Here is a 16,483-nt window from a genome sequence, read left to right as displayed (position 1 = left end):
ATATGAATTTTAATACTAAGTTTTCCAGCTACAGCTGTGTGCAACTAGTGCCCTCAAGTGGCCAAAGACAGCATTACCCCACACCTTCGCCCACTCAGTGGAAGGAAATTTATTTCTAATTATATCTAAATAATTTATTTTTATTTTTATTTTCGCAGATAAAATCACATGGACACTTCAAATGGAAGACATCATGCTTTTTAACCATTTGAGGAAACTGTTTGGATAGAGACACAAAAAGAGATATCTGGATCATGGGGAAGAATTCAAAGTATCAAAGAAAATAATTAATGCAGACATGTTTGATAAGCTCTAAAATCACTAATAGCATCTATTTGACTCCACATAAAATGGCACAGGTTGGACTAAGAAACTCAGATCTTTGCTGGTGATGCAATGCTGCATGTGGCACTCTCTTACATATGTTGTATCCACGCCCCATGATAGATTTTTTATGGTCCAAGATGATCTCTTTTATTAACAATACAATGGCTTCTGCACTGGTGCAACAACTGTTGCTCTGTCTATTGGACATGCTTCCAAAGAGAAGTGGGGTAAATGTTCACCACATTGCACAGCGCAGCACAGCAGATGCAGAATAGTGTTATGACACTGGAAAACTAAAGGACATATATATATATATATATATATATATATATATATATATATATATATATATATATATATATATATATGAGAGACTGGTTGGACAATATGACTAAGATTTCATCCTACAAAAGATTGTATTATAATAATTATTATAATAAAATAATTATAAAGATAGGAAGTATACATATATTTCCATAAAATGTACATGAACCAAGCAGTGCTCGTTGCTTGGTTTTGTGATAGACATTTAAATTAAACCACAAAAGAGCAAAATGGTTTGTGTTCACCTTTACATTTTTATTCTTTGGAATTGTTTTTTGACAATTTGCAGAGAGCTATGGTGAATGAATAATGCAAAATAAATCTGACTTTAAATACATGGTAGTTTACATAAACAAAGAAGGCAGTCAGCATACAGTATATAAATGCAATTGCAGATATGTTTACTTGTGGCAATAGAAAGCAAATATATTAAAGGGAATTTTTTTAATCCGTCTCTGAAATGATAAATTTGCTCTTTTTCTTTTTTTCCTTTGGCAAAAGAACTCAATTATCAACATTCAACTTGAATCATTATAGTATGTAAAATATTTACATACATGAAAAAGATAATTTGGCATTACTTGCAACTGCGTTGCTACATATGGGGGCATCTGTCCATTTGTCAAATAAGCAACAACGTGTTCTGTTGGATGATTTCCCTTCCTCTGCTGACACATATCTCCTCAAAACCAGCAAAGAGACCAGCTCCACCTTCGCTCCTGCAGAAAATAACATGGGGGGGGGGGTCCAAACCCATGATTGGTGTTCTCAACCAAAGAGTTTGATAAAGCAGGGGTGGCAGTAAGGTTTGTTCTCCTGCTCCTTGAAGCAGCCTTTGCTCAGGGGCTTCAGGCAGAAGTGGCACACAAGGTGGTGGGGGTGAAATTTGGCTCCCATGGCGGTGACGCAGCGGCCAAGGATGGGCTGCTGGCATGCCTGGCACATGCTGCCTCGGGACTGGTGGTAATGGGCCTCACACAGTGGTTTACCCTCGTGTTCAAAGAAGCTGCCGTTCACGAAGGGGCTGTAGCACTCCTGAGGCAAGAGGGAAAAAGACAGAAGATGCAGTATGATTGTGAAGCAAAGGACAGCCCTGACTCATGAGGCGGTATTTAGTTTTTCAGCAAATAGACAATTTTCCCATGACATAATCCTGACTCATTTTTAGTTCTTCTTTCACACGCTTACATGAACTTCCTCACTGACGTTTCCTCATACAACCACAAACAATGTGCTGGTCATGCACCAGTTAATCCACCCAGATCATTTTGTGAATTTCCACATGCAAAATTCTGTTAATTTAATTAAGAAAAGATTAAAAACCTAATTCTCAACTCAAAATATTTCACAATTCATCAGTGTTTAAAGTTTGGCCCTTTGAGAAACATCCTAAAACTTTTGCAATTCTTTCTAAACATGCCACTTTCTTACTTACTTTCTACCTGCATGAAGTAGCTTGAAAAGTTTAAAACTAATAATGCAAATCTCCTAATTTAATTCCAACCACTTCATGATTGTGTAGAGTATTAGTGAAATTTATCACATCTTAAAGTTATTTGTTGTGCATTAAAAAGTCACTGTCACAGATCTTGCTGGACGTCTAAAACTAAAAAAATGCCATTTGTTTGTTTCACGACTGTATGGATTTTCTTAAAACATTATTTTAATTTCGTCTAATTTCTATAGAATATCATGGAAACTTTAACCAAATCCAAAAAAAGTAAAAGAATGATGGGGCAAAAACTAAAGAACTAATTGAGCTTTAAGATTTAGTGTCGTTACTGAGGTTTTTTTTTATGATATTTTATGAAATATCTTCTTTCCAATTTTGATCAGGAAAATGAACTTATGTGAAAACATAACAATCATATAAACTCTGACAGCTGGGTGGAAAGTAAATAAAACTACTTAATCACTCCCAACACTGTGTAGATATGCATCAGTCTGGCACAACCCTGATTTTCAGCAACACAGAAAGATTCTTTTACTTCTTATTATGGCAACACAAATTAATCTCTCACCTCCATCACTTGTTTGAAAATAAGCAGATTAAATCAGGCAACATACTAATCCAGAACATCAGAATTGACAATTCTTAGAATATCAATCACTTAATTCCATAATCAAACTAAAAACAGTCACAAAAATCCACTATGTCCTTCAATGCTCTCTGAAAACATGGTTAACATATCAGAAAAACAGTATCCAAACATAATAAAATGTTATTAAACAGACAGCACCATAGCATTACCAAAAGCAAATGGGAAACTGAACTGAATTTCTCCCGACTTCCGGACAAATAACTGCAACAATATTTTCTCTATGACAAGCAACATAAATTTACAACTTTATATAATACACTACTACTCACTGGACTAACATTAGCCTAAGAAAAGGGTTTATAATGGTTTTTTCCGGACACAGAAACTTGTACACAAACCACCCTGGGTAGAACTGAGAATTACCTTTGTGCCAACCAGTTTATTCTTTCAGGAAAACACAAACTGAGAAATTAAATTTGAGCTGTAGAATTCATTCTTCTCCATCTGTTTGTCTACTTGGCCATGTCACAGAAGTTAAAATGCCCCAATTAAACAAAGAAATCCACAAAAAAAAAGTGCTCAAATCTACCTGCTCTCTTCTCAAAATATAGACCTATAAGAAGAGCACCCAACACATCAAAAATCAAACCTTTTTTTTTTTTATTTCATTGGCCAAATGGCACACTCACCCTGCATACGAAGCACTGTGGGTGCCAGAGAGAGTTTAGAGCCGAGATGTAGTTTTCCAGGATAGGTTGGCTGCAGCCTTGACAGCGGGAGGCAAACAGAGTCAAGAAGCACTGCTGGCAGTACTGCTGGCCCTCACGGTCATGGAAACCTGCAGGAGGTAACGCCACAGCATCACAACAGTTCAAGAGTTCAGTTTTTTTTAATAAAAATAAATATAGATGAGTAAATAAAAAAAAGAACTTCTTAAAATTAACTTCTTAATGGCAACCAGTAAAAGAATTGGTCTGAGCCTTTTCAGTGTGACTGTGGTTTGCAGAAACCTAAACTTTAATCTGATGTAACCTTTACTAGCTTAGAAGTTGTTTTTTATCCTCTCAGGGTTTCAAATTTGGCCATTTTCACGTAAAAAAAACAAAACAAAACAAAGATTCTGTGTTTTTCTGTAAATTCTTGGCAAAAACAGATCTGCTTTTACAACAGATGTTTGATTCTTCTTGGGACACCATAATAAATTTATGTTTTATGGGGTCATGTGGCATAAAAATACTGCAGACAGTCAAAATCACTGTTAACAGATCTCTATTACAAACTCAGTACGATCAAAATACCTTCGTCTCCAAAGCTGCGGCTGCATTTGACGCAGCAGAAACACTCTGGGTGCCAGTTCTTATCCAGAGCAGTGACCATTTTCTGTGCAAAAGGAGGAACAAAAAGAAAGGTTGAAGCTATGAATTAAGATATTTGTATCATAGTAACACAAGTGACACGGTCACGTCTGTGCCTCACATTTAGAATGGGTTTACTGCAGTGTGCACAGTGTGGGGAGAAGAGGGTGAAGTAGTCCGACTCGCAGTATGGCCGTCCATCCTTTTCAAAGAAGTTCCGGCTGCCCAACTCTGTCTCACACTCGGTGCACACAAAGTGCTCCGGGTGCCACACCTTCCCAAGAGCAGTCACCACCTGCATAAACAAGCCAATCACAGCGAGATATCTTCACTAAGAATGAGCCCCTACAACATTATAAAGATGTCAGAAATACTGATTAACTCAAACAGAGCATCCTCACCTGTCCTACAACCGGTTTTTGGCAAGCTGAGCAGTTTCCCTTGGAGGATGTCTGAACCCCTTGTCGACTGAGGTCTGATTGGAGGAGCCCCAGCATGCTGTCCAATGAGCCTCCAGATGAGGGCTGCGGTGGGGCAGCGGGCTGCAGTGGGGCTGCGGGCTGCTGAGATGTTGCAACCACTGGAGTGACAGGTGCTGCTGGCTGGAAGAAGACAAAAAATAGAGAAGAAGCTTATGTTTTATAGCTGTATTCATGCCTTTTCCTCCAGAAAACATGGTTGTCTTAATAAAACAGCATTACCAAAATGAACAGGTGGAGTTATTTGATCCTCTTTAAAACCCTTGCAGTCTTGTTTATAACCCACGGTAGGACTTCACACTGGCACAAAAACAACCTTATAATGACAGAAGAGCTTCCTCTGCTCACATGCAAGCCACTGCCTCAAGAACAACTAGAATATATACTGTGCTAAATAAAGATTTACAGTTTGACTAACTATCTGAAGCTATTTTTGAAGCTGGAAAATACTCCACCAAGACTAATTCTCATCCGTAGGCCATATCTGGTGACTGATTTGTACTAAAAGGCATGCTCTGTAACAGCGCAGCCATTATGAAATTTATGAGACATCATGAGTCAGTGTTGTCATGAGTCCACCAGGCATCAGTGAGCACTGCCTTTCGAACACTAGTTGTGGGTTTATAGTAAAGGCTTATAAGTTGAGGCTTCATGCTGTTGTGAGGACTGAAATTATCATCCTATTTCTCTGGTTCTAATCAACGACAACAGCATCATACGCCTCACCATTAACAGAACATGCAGGCTTTAGCATTATGGCACAGTGCCAAAGAGAAAAACTTGAAATATTTGTACTGGCACTTATTTAAAGAAGTCAGGGTCTGCATTCAGGGACCTTCTGCAACAAGTGTCTTGTAGATGAAGAGATTTAGTGTAAGAAAAGGTGTTCTCAAACTTTAGGAGCTTAAAAAGAACCGAGTCTTCCCTTGGTTTCTAGAACTTCAGTTACTTACTGTGCTTTGGACTCTGAAGTCAGACAGCGACGCCATCAGTTTGTCCAACTCCAATGTGGCTGATGTTGCAGAGGGCTTTGCAGAGCTACAACACATAACAAATCTACTAAATAAAAATTTAAATCTCACCTTAAGCCATAAAATGTTACTTGAAACTGGTCCAACACAGTTTTGTTGCTGCTGGTTTCTGCACAAATGCTGCTGTTGAGCATTTTCTTACGTTTAGCATTACTAACAAAGATGCACCATGTGTCTAACCTGGATATCTGATATACAGCACTGTGCAAAAGTTTCAGGCAGGCGTGAAAAAAAATCTTTAAACTAAGAATGCTTTTATAAATATAATGATTACTTATTGTTATCAATTTACAAAAAGCAAAGTGAGCCAACAAAAGAAAAACCTAAATCACATCACTTTTTTTAATGTTACTTCCCTTTGCCTTTGAACCAGCATCAGTTCTTATAGGTACACTTGCATAATGTCAGGGATTTTGTAGGATTACTGTCAGCGGTTGGCCAAGGAAATTTATTTTACTTCGAAATCAGAATATATATATATATGTGTGTGTGTGTGTGTGTGTGCGCACCTTTTCAAATAATACACTTGCATTATAAAAATAATATATTTCTATTTCTTCCTTACGGAACATTTTACAGGTTTAAAATCTCTGAGGACACTCTTGAAATGCCTGAAATACCTCATTTCCATTCCATCTACATCCCCATACGTTTGCATGATGCATACCTAAAGGCTACTTTGGTATGCTTAAAAAAAACAGTAAGGAGCAGCTTTGACTGTAACCACACACTACACTTAGACACACACACTATGCAGTAATTCTACATACTATGTTCATTGCTAGCATGTAGTGTCTGAACCTGTAAGTGGTTCATTTTAATGCACACTACGTCATTTCGAGTCAGTTTTCAGTTTAGAAAAGCATGAGTAAACATTGGCATTGATGTTTATGTTGATTGATGCTTGTAGAAAAAATTGTCATTTGTTGTACCTACTTATCTGAACATGTAAAAGCAGAAGAGTAACCGGCAGCCAGAAGAAAACTAAACTAAGAATTTGCCAGATGTTAAGTTTAATTCAACTGTAATACAATCAGAAGAATAATAAGAAGAAATCAATCATTAAACTCAGTAAATGTGAACTGCATTATGGGATACACTCTACTGATCAGATGCATAATAGAGTTTTTTTTTCCAAATCAATAAACCGTCGTGTAATTTTTGCATACTGTAAATATTACAATAATCTTCATGTTTCATACTGCACACCACAACTAAAAAATAGATATATGTCAATCAACACTTGGCGTTCTCAGAGGGGTGGGCGGGGAATAAAAGATGGAGAAGCTCAGACAGACTAAGAGGTGCTGCTGTGATGCCCAGCATAAAAAAAGAAAAGAATTTCTGAACCTGTAAACATATTTCACACTGAAAACGATGCTTTCTACTACCAGATGTACCTTAAGTCACTTTATCATGTTGGATTTAGTTAAACATGGAATGGGTGTATGAACAGACCAACATATGTTCCAAGTCTTCATTGCACTGTAGTGGAGCAGTATTCCCCTATAATTTTACAAAGCTATTTATTTCATTTAGTCAAAGTTATAGCTCCAGCTTTCTGATTAATACATTTTTCAAACTTTCTTCTTTTTCATGTAAACATTGATTTGCATGAACTTTTGAACTTGTACAACCACTGTACAAACAGCTCATGTGACCTCTGAGTATTGTGCAGTGTGATAAATTCAGTAGGAATGCAGTGCCTTAATATTATAGGTGGATCTTTAGATATGACTAAACTGTTTGGTTACAGTACCTGGGGGAGGAGGTTGTGGCTTTATCCTTGAACTTGTCTCTCTCATCTTTCTTAGAGGAAGGGAACTGGGCCAAGATCTCATCTGATAACAAAAAAATCAGGGTCAGGTTGAAGAAAAGACTTACTTCAGAGTTAAACACATACACCCGTGCTCTCTTACAAACCTGTGATGTTAAACTGTGTGGCATTGAGCTCCTGTAACAGATGGTCCAGTTCACTTAGACCTCCACCTAGCAGAGAGGAGGAGGAGAAGGCGGGAGGAGGATCTGCAGAGCGGGGAGAGCGCGGTTTACACACCGTGCTGTGGGAGAAATGAGACAGAGGCTGATAGTAACTTAATTTCAAAACATCCTCCCACTAATGTGCTTGCATTCATCATGGTTTCTATTGAAATTTGTTCAGTTAAAAATGAGTCATGAGGCTACATGGCTGCGGTTTCAGAGTCAAACACACTCATTAGCAAAATGTGATACAAGGAAAAATAACTAAAAGACTCATCTTTTTTTATGTAAAGTCATATATTTAGTCATAGCTTCACACATTGGTCAAACACCATCATCCCAGATGTGCTCCAAATATAGAATCCTGAAAAGCATTCTCAGTTTCTGGACCAATGAATTAGGAAGGGGCAGAACTGTTAGCATTACAGCGAAGTCACGAAGGTCACTGCAGAAAACCTGAGTAATCCAGTAGAGCAACATCAGCAGTTGTGGCCCTTAAAGACGGAGCTATCGTTATTCTCTGGGATGGAATACATCTAAGACCTGCAGTTACTGCAGCTGTTGGTGGATTTGGACAAACAGTTCCCTCAGCACCTCAGTCAACATGCTGAGGCTGGATATGAACCTCAAATTCAAATCCCCCAGTCAGGTCTTGTGCCAGGAGCAAACATCTCCCTCAGAAGCTTTCTTGGATGAAAAAACTTCCCAGGAAAAAAAGAGTAAACAGAGTTAAGGAGATTTCTACTTTAGACTGAAATCAGGGGATTTGGTCACAATCATTGGACAGAGCCTTCAGCAGATGAAAGAATCATAGGACACATAAAGGAGGAGAGGATCAGAGATTTTTAGATGAGTTTGGATAAAGAGAAGGGAACCATGATTCAAACATTTAAAAGTCCAGGTAAATAAGTAAAGTAAGTAAAAGTTTATTTATAAAGCGCCTTTCACAGATAAAAAATATTGCACAGTACTATAGATAAAATGGGTGCAGGTAACATGGAATTTTGGTCTTGGTCATAACAGACCACAAGGAAACTCTGAGACATATATACAAACAGATTGTCTGGACCTAAAGTGAGATTTAAAGGCCAGTTTATTGTTACATGTTCATTTCAATTTCTGTCATTCTCACACCATATAAAGTGAAGGATTACAGGAATTCAACCAGTGCCAAGGCTATGGAGACATACTTGCATGCAGTCCTCCACAAAGTCAACAAAGTCTTTAGGTAGTAATAGCATGTGCAGATCCAGTCCTGACTGGATGGAAAGTTAGCTTGAAAAGAAAGGGTACACCTGCATTCATTATGGGATTCATACGCACTGCTTGAGATTATATTCAAATAGGCTTGCCAATTAAATTATTATCATGGCGATCAGTTATTTCTAATAGCAAGTTGTTTGTTGTCCATTATGACTTCAGTCCTTCCTGAAGCATGGATGAAACTAAAGGACAATCAAAAGTACAGACAAACAAAAGAGCAGCTGGCATTTCCAGGTCTTTCACATATTTTTTATACTGTCCAAAGTGGCAGAAAATAGCTACAATAGGAAGATGTGAACTCCGTGGAGTACAAAGCCAGCATGAGCACAGTTCAACATAAAGATTTTTAACTGGGTCACCTAGAAAAAGATGTATGGTGTTGAAGCACCTGACACTGGAATTAGGATTTACCTGTATAGTTTGTCTGGATTGGAGTTCTGTGAGGACTTCATTGCAGCAGAAACAGTCTAAGAAACAAAACAGACAATTTAAATGCTTACCTAAATCTAAGTTTAGCAACAACGGAGCACCAGCAGAGCCAGCATCATGACAAATGTAATGAATGAAAGCATCTCTGCACATGTACCTGCTGTGGTGTGTAAGCTGGTGGTGGCGGCCGGGCTTGGGTCGTTTCCTGAGTGGCAGGTTCAGCATTTTGTGGAGGGTCAGAGGTGAGCAGGACAGGACATCGAGGAAGAGGAGAACTGGTGTTCTCCAGATCAGCAAGGAGGGCATCTGGAGAGAAAAAACACTTTCAAGTGATGGAATTTTGGCCAAATACACGATATTATTAAGTTTGTGATGAGATGAGATGAGATGAGATGAGATGAGATGAGATGAGATGAGATGCGAATTAAAGGCAGTTCACTATTTTATGATGTAACTCGTCCCTGATGAGGTTTAGAAATAAAACGTTTAGAAAATTGTTTAAAATAAACATGCAACGTTGGATGAGTAACACGTGTCATGATTGACATAAAAGCTGTAACACACACATGCACAGACAGCTACGTACCAAACACAACAATACGAGGACTGAGAGGGTAGCTAGGTGATTCAGGCACTCCTAAAGAGAGACAGACAGCCTGTGTGATCAGTTCAGCAGCAGTAAGTCAGCCCACACACTGCACACAACACGAAGGAAAACAGGCATCCTCAGACATAATCAGCATCAGAACAGTTATAACTACCGTAATATAAAAAACAAAAGATGCATTCTTTTCTACATTCATATCAATGGCATGCCAGCATAAAAAGGAAGCAGAGGAGGAAGAGTGTTTGGGAGCTGATATCTAAATCCACTCCATCCAGCAAGCCACCCCCTCCTTACTCCCACATTTATACTGAAGTGGAAGCTTTCCAGAAACTTAAGTTACTCAGACGCTAGTCTCAGCAGCTGTTTGACGTCATTCAGAGCAGTGCTTACACTTCTTGTACGTGACACTAAAGTCAAAGTGCACTAAAAGAGAGCTTAATATGAGTAATTACAAACTCCAAGTTGGAACAGAGAGGCTGCTGTTTTGCATCACTTCCCTAGATTTACCACAGGGAAGAATGACTTGTGTTATACTTCAGTGCTACAGTTTCAGGTCATGAGATTCTAGATGAGATGAACCTAACAGATGGATTAGTTCTTCATCTCTGTAAACACTGTTTTCCAATAAGCTGTTTTTGTTGTTTTTTTACTTGATCTTTGAGGAGAGTCCGTTTCCCAGACTCTGAAAAATCCAAACCCAGAATAAGTTTAAGGCAACCAGAGGCTTCTCTTGTGTTAGCTAACGTCCACCTGCACTCCATCCGGAGAACACTTAACAACGGAGTGAATGGCTGGAAAGAAACCAACTGCTCTTCAAAAAAAATATTTCTGCCTGTCTGGTGTTTACTACTCATATGAACAAGCAAGATGGAGGAGACAAGATACTACTCTGTTTGTTTCAAACAAGAAGTGCTATTTCTGGACAGAGGAGCACTGTCCTCCAGCATGAGAACCTTATCCCATCACAGATTATCATGTCTATTTATTCATTTATTATTATAGTTAGTTTTTATTATTTTTCATTTGCTGAAGAAGGCATACCAAATATTTCTGAACTACCAGTGAATAGCTGAGTTTTCTATTCTATTCTATTCTATTCTATTCTATTCTACAGTCATTTAGCAGACGCTCTATCCAAAGCAACTTACATTTGAGAGTAAGAACAACACAAGCATGAATTCAAACAAGATGGGACGTCATCATTAAGTGACAGGCAGACTGCTTTGAGTCCAGTGGACCCAGGTGCTGTCATGTAGTGCTTGATTTATATTTTGATAATAGAACATAAAATTTTAGATAATTTATTTTGAAAAAGATTTGATACAAATTGAAACATCTTTGTCTTGTCATCACTTTCTCTGACCATTGCTCAAGTGCTCAGCTTGTTGTGTTTCTGGTCTTACTTGACTAACTCACTGAAGTATAGTTTTTCCAGAAATAATATCACAGATATTCCCCATTATTATTATTTTTATTTATTTATTTATTTATTTTTTTACTATTTATCATGGTGGTTGGATTTATTGTCTTGGTTGTTTTGATTGTCCCTTGTATGTTGTACTAAACTGGAAACCAAATTTCCCCTTGAGGAACAATAAATGAACTGAGCTGAACTGAATGGATAGTTTTTTGTGTTTTTAGAAAAACTTTTAAAAGATTACTTAGGCCATTATTTTAACTCTTTTACACTACAAGAGGGCAAAAGGCCTATCAAAACAAAAATGGTCAATGTCACAGACCAAGTTTGACCTTTGAGCCCTTGAAATATTAGATCCTACAATTTCTGATAACACAACTTAGAAAAAACAGTATTAAGATACAGTATAAGCCTCCCAGAGAAGTCCAATTATTAATGCAGCCTTTCCTGTATGAAACATTATTCAGCAGTAAAAATTGGCATGTCTATAACCTCGGAGCAAGACAACTGTACGTCTTTTACCCACTCAAGCCAGAGCTTGAGTGGGTAAAATACTCACATTTGTGTTTAATAACGCTGAACAAAGTCTTCAGCTGATGTCAGGCATCTGTATTTGTTTAGCTTTCTAGCACTTCTGCAATATAAACTGCAGTCATATAAATCCCAGTTTTAAATATGACATGGAAACAGATGTGAATGCTTTTTACAGATCAGCTCATTAATGATCATGATGAAGAAAATGGTTCCCATTAAAAGCTTGAACTGGCTCCATAGTCCCAGCTGAAAGTTTTACTTTATTATTATTTAATTTTATTACTTTTTCTCTTGCAGGAATGAATTTTTTTTATTCATCTTTGACTTTTATTTTGAAGCCCCAACTTGTCTTTATGCAATTACATGAGTTTTTGCATAAACATAATATCTTACAAAAATATCAATCTGGTTTTAGGACAAACCACAGTACCGAGACGGCCCTTTTAAAAATTGTTAATGATCTTGGATCTAACTTAGACTCACAGAAACTTTCTGTCCTGGTTCTACTGGATCTCAGTGCCGCCTTTGATACAGTTGATCACCAGATTTTACTCGACAGACTCAGAAGTCTGGTGGGCCTCTCAGGTACTGTTCTTACATGGTTTTACTCCTATCTCACAGATGGAAAATTCTTTGTACGTATGGATACATGCTTCTCAAAAATCCATGAAGTCAAGTGTGGGGTTCCCCAGGGATTAATTTTAGGCCCAATACTTTTTAATTTATATGTTACCTCTTGGGGATGTCATCAGGAGATACGGCATTGATTTTCACAGCTATGCTGATGACACACAGCTTTACATCGCCGTGTCTCCTGATGACTTGGAGCCAGTCAATGTCCTTTTAAACTGTCTTTTAGATATAAAGTCATGGATGGCAGAGACCTTCTTACAGCTCAATCAGGACAAAACTGAAGTTTTAATTATCAGTCCTGAAGACAAGAGAGAGATCATTTTACCAAAACTACATCATTTTAATCCCTCTCAGTGTGTGAGAAATCTGGACATCAGAAATGTCAAAAAAGATAGGATTTTATCATCTAAAAAACATTGCCAGAGTCTGCCCATTTATCTCTCTTGCCAGCACGGAGGTGCTGATGCATGCTTTTATTTTTAGTAGATTAGATTACTGTAACACCCTGCTCTCTGGTCTTCCCAAAAAGTCTCTTTCGAACCTACAGCTACTTCAGAACTCGGCAGCACGAGTTCTGACGAGGGCCAGAGGACGCAAACACATTACAAGACCAACACCTACCATTTTAGCTTAGCTTTTAGCTAAATTTTATTTGATCTTAAGCATTTTTTTTCCAATTTTATATCTTGTTATTTTATTTTCATTTCATTTTACTCAACTGTATTTATTTTATTTATTTGTTTATTTATTTATTTACTTACTCTTAGCTTACTGTTTCTTAAGGTTATTTAATATTTGTTTTAACTCCAGTGTTTTCCTCGTGGGGTGTTGTTTGGGGGTTGTTGATGCGGTGATTGCCCTTGTCTGGGTGGCTGGGGCCCTATACTGCAGCCTTATGGCTGTGGTGTGGGCCCCGGTCTGCCCTGATCAGGGTGGTTGTCGTGATGACGGCCTCTGTAGGACATGGGTGGACTGGCTCCTGGTGTGGATGGATCCCCATGATATTGTTTCCTCGCAGCAACATCAAGCCAGATGGTTATCACTTTTAGTGTTTTATACTGAAAGTGTTTGTACAGAGAAAGAAATCAAGGAGTCATGTGCCAAATGGGAGGGAGGGGGTTGTATCTGCTTGTGTGTAATATAATAACATTTTTTTTTTCCTGTTATGTAGTTCCTTGTTTTAATATGCATAAATTGATTTTTCATGTAAAGCACTTTGTGTTGCCCCAGCATGAAAAGTGCTTTATAAATAAAGTTTGATTGATTGATTGATTGATGTACTACACTGCTATCATAAATTTGCACCACATTTGAGCTCTTGGGAAGCTCCTTTTCTTGCATTAATCACTTATGAGAAGTGACAGATCTTAACGCAAGCAGCCTCAGTTCAGCACTGCGGTCATCTCTACCTCAGATGATTCACACGTCTGGTACGGCCATGTGTTGAGAAACTTGTGCATAAACTTCTTGCTCTCCTCCCGCCTGCTGTGTCTCTCAGTCGCTTAGACACAGAGTCTAAGAGACTGCACATATAAGGAGCTGAACTTCTCTCAATGGGAATTATGACCATATTTAGCTCTGCCCGCCAACTTGTTTGTCTTGGCCAATGGCCTCTCTAACAAGTGGTCTAACTCCCTGAAAGCCTCACCAGACCCAACACATAAACTTACAACATTACGAAACAACAGCATAAACTGAGTCTCAAGCAGCACCGCAGCCTGACTAACACTCACCCAGTCCCCCAAGTAACTCCATTTCATTGCATGCAATCCAATCCAGATGTGCCCAGATGTGCTTGGCTACATGATGCCATTCTTCCTCATATTGCTCGAGAGGCATAAATACCTTATATCTGAGGTGGACCTCTCGGGGAAAAAATAAATAAAAAAAAAGAAAAATAAAGTTCCAGAGGGAGCAAATGGGCAGCCGAGGCAAAAGCCTTTTTTTATTTTCCCTGAACTCTGTGGCTTTTTCAAATAGCAGCGTTGCTCTGGGCTATTTCAGGGCCTTTCTGACACAACTACCCTAAGACACAGACAAAGAGGCAGCTTCTCATAATGTTGTTTTTAGAGTGAAAATAAAAAAAAAATCATCAGTCATTAGAAAAGAGATACTCCCAGATGCTGGACAGTCTTCCTTGATGTTTCAATGAGGGACTCTTTTGAACATGATGTGGCTTTTCTCTCCAACCTCAACTTGTTAATGTAAATGGATGAAGAAGCCAGCTGTGGATCCTTTTAAATCTAATTTGCAAAGAATTTATTGAATTTGCAGGACATGCTTGGAAAAGCTCAGACTGCCAGGCAGATGTAGAGTAATGTCGTGGTTCATGTGCTGTGTGTGCACATGTGTGGCCTTGGTGAGAGGGAGAAAAAACTGCTTGTAAAAATTTCTAGAATTCAAGCGAATAGATGGATCAGTACAGCAGATATTACAGGATGTCATCAGGAGTCATTTTTCTGACAAAGAAGTTGTTACACTGGGTTCAATTCATTGCTTAATCTTTGTTTTAAAATGGGTTCAAAGCCCTGTTTCACATGAGAAAGGAACTGAATTCTGACTGCCAGAATTAACAGCGACCTTATTTCCTCTGTTCGGGCACACCACCCCTTCCCACAGATTTCCAAGATATCCCAACATGTAGTTAGTAAGCATAAAACGAAGAACAGCTCTGTTACTTACCCAGATCCTCCATGATATGGTCTCGGCCGTTTGTTTTCCTCTTTATAACTCAACACGGGCAGCATTAATAAGTGTTGATAGCCGTGGACCAAAGCTGGATAGACGGTCTCGGCGCTATTGTCTGCGTCGGTCCAGAATAACTTCTTGGACACCGTTATCCACCAAGAGAACAGGAGGGGAAAGAGGAGGAGGAGGAGGAGGAAGAGGAGAGGGAGGGCGTCCCGTTTCTTTCTCCTACTCTCTTCCTGTTTAATGCCTACCAGGACTGTAGACCGGAGAAGGCGTAGTTAAATGAAATGTGGTTACAAGCTCGCAGAATTCCCCCGACGCAACACGTCAGCCTGAACATTCCTGATCCATATTTGGGATAGAAAATTAAGGATTTTGAAGTGTTATGAACCGAGCATCCGCGACCATGTGTTTAGTTGATGGAAGAAGGTATTTGTGAACTTAGTGAAGTGTTGGTTTTTACTGGAGTGTCCTTCACGGGCGGGCCGACTTCTCGTTTAAAAAGTGGGCGCGTGAAGAGCAGCTGGGTTTCCACTCTTCATGAAGCAACTTTCTTTAAAAAATTAAATAGGAATTACGAAAAAAATAAATAGCAAATTTATAAATTACATTGCTATAAATGAAATTTTTTCTCCATACTCAATTGTTACTCTTTAATTTGTTTGAATACATATCCTAAATAATAAACGACAAAGTTTTTTAAAAATTACAATAAGGTATAAAACAATGCAATTGATATATCTGTAACGTTAGCTTCGGTAATTTATATTTATTCATCCCCTGATTTCCAGTGATTTCTTCAAATTTAAAAAAAGAAAAAAGAATAGGTTATGCCTCTCAAGTTCGCCTCAGATAGCCTACATCATACAGACATTTAGGCCACTATATAAACCTGATCACTGACAAATCCAGTCCAGGAACATACTTATACACATTATTTTTGTTGATAGTTTGATGAAACACATTTATGAAAATCCACATCCTGAACAAAACTACTTTGACGTTAGTGTGGAGACAATTTCCCCAAACACATTAACACACAATAGAAGTAATAATTCAAATTTGAATGTGATTGCATGAAAAGCAACCACTGTGCATGCTAGGTTACTACCACACCTTACTGGGATAGTAAATGGAAATTAGTGATGTTAATGTTAATTACTTCCACACGTCTTTTCCGGCTATAAAAATCCCAAACAGTGTGGGATGTAATGAGTAATGTTGAAGTTGTAGATTCCAATCTCTTCTAACATTCTGATAAGATAAAATAATAATAATAATAATAATAATAATAATAATAATGATCCAGAGGGACTATTTGATATCATTTTTGACAAACATCTGTTTTTCCTTTGAGAAATGCTGTGACAA

At 38.2% G+C, this 16,483-nt stretch overlaps 1 protein-coding gene across 3 annotated transcripts; it reads right to left on the bottom strand.

Moving 5' to 3' along the window:
* Positions 1-891: 891 nt before the first annotated feature.
* LOC121631926 (transforming growth factor beta-1-induced transcript 1 protein-like) lies at positions 892-16,480 on the bottom strand. Of its 3 annotated transcripts, XM_041973011.1 has the most exons (12): positions 15,104-16,480; positions 9,817-9,867; positions 9,388-9,536; positions 9,213-9,268; positions 7,482-7,618; positions 7,318-7,399; positions 5,481-5,565; positions 4,450-4,650; positions 4,170-4,343; positions 3,992-4,073; positions 3,383-3,531; positions 892-1,686 (listed from the first exon to the last, which is right to left on the bottom strand). In XM_041973011.1, exons 1-12 carry the CDS (start codon positions 15,114-15,116, stop codon positions 1,420-1,422), a joined length of 1,446 nt encoding a protein of 481 aa, XP_041828945.1. In that variant the 5' UTR covers positions 15,117-16,480; the 3' UTR covers positions 892-1,419. The 3 variants fall into 3 exon arrangements, with proteins under 3 accessions (XP_041828945.1, XP_041828946.1, XP_041828947.1); XM_041973012.1 differs by lacking the exon at positions 9,817-9,867; XM_041973013.1 differs by lacking the exon at positions 15,104-16,480 and having other exon boundaries at positions 9,817-10,923.
* Positions 16,481-16,483: the final 3 nt, after the last annotated feature.

Source organism: Melanotaenia boesemani, chromosome 21, assembly GCF_017639745.1.
Source record: "Melanotaenia boesemani isolate fMelBoe1 chromosome 21, fMelBoe1.pri, whole genome shotgun sequence".
Lineage (NCBI taxonomy): Eukaryota > Metazoa > Chordata > Actinopteri > Atheriniformes > Melanotaeniidae > Melanotaenia > Melanotaenia boesemani.
This window is presented reverse-complemented; position numbering and strand designations above follow the sequence as displayed.

What these genes read in the sequence shown, in the direction of transcription:
- LOC121631926 (XM_041973011.1), bottom strand. An exon ending in TCCTCGTATTGTTGTGTTTG is followed by an intron (nt 9,537 to 9,816) that starts GTACGTAGCTGT and finishes TTTTCTCTCCAG; the next exon opens with ATGCCCTCCTTGCTGATCTG. An exon ending in CACACAGTTTAACATCACAG is followed by an intron (nt 7,400 to 7,481) that starts GTTTGTAAGAGA and finishes TTTTGTTATCAG; the next exon opens with ATGAGATCTTGGCCCAGTTC.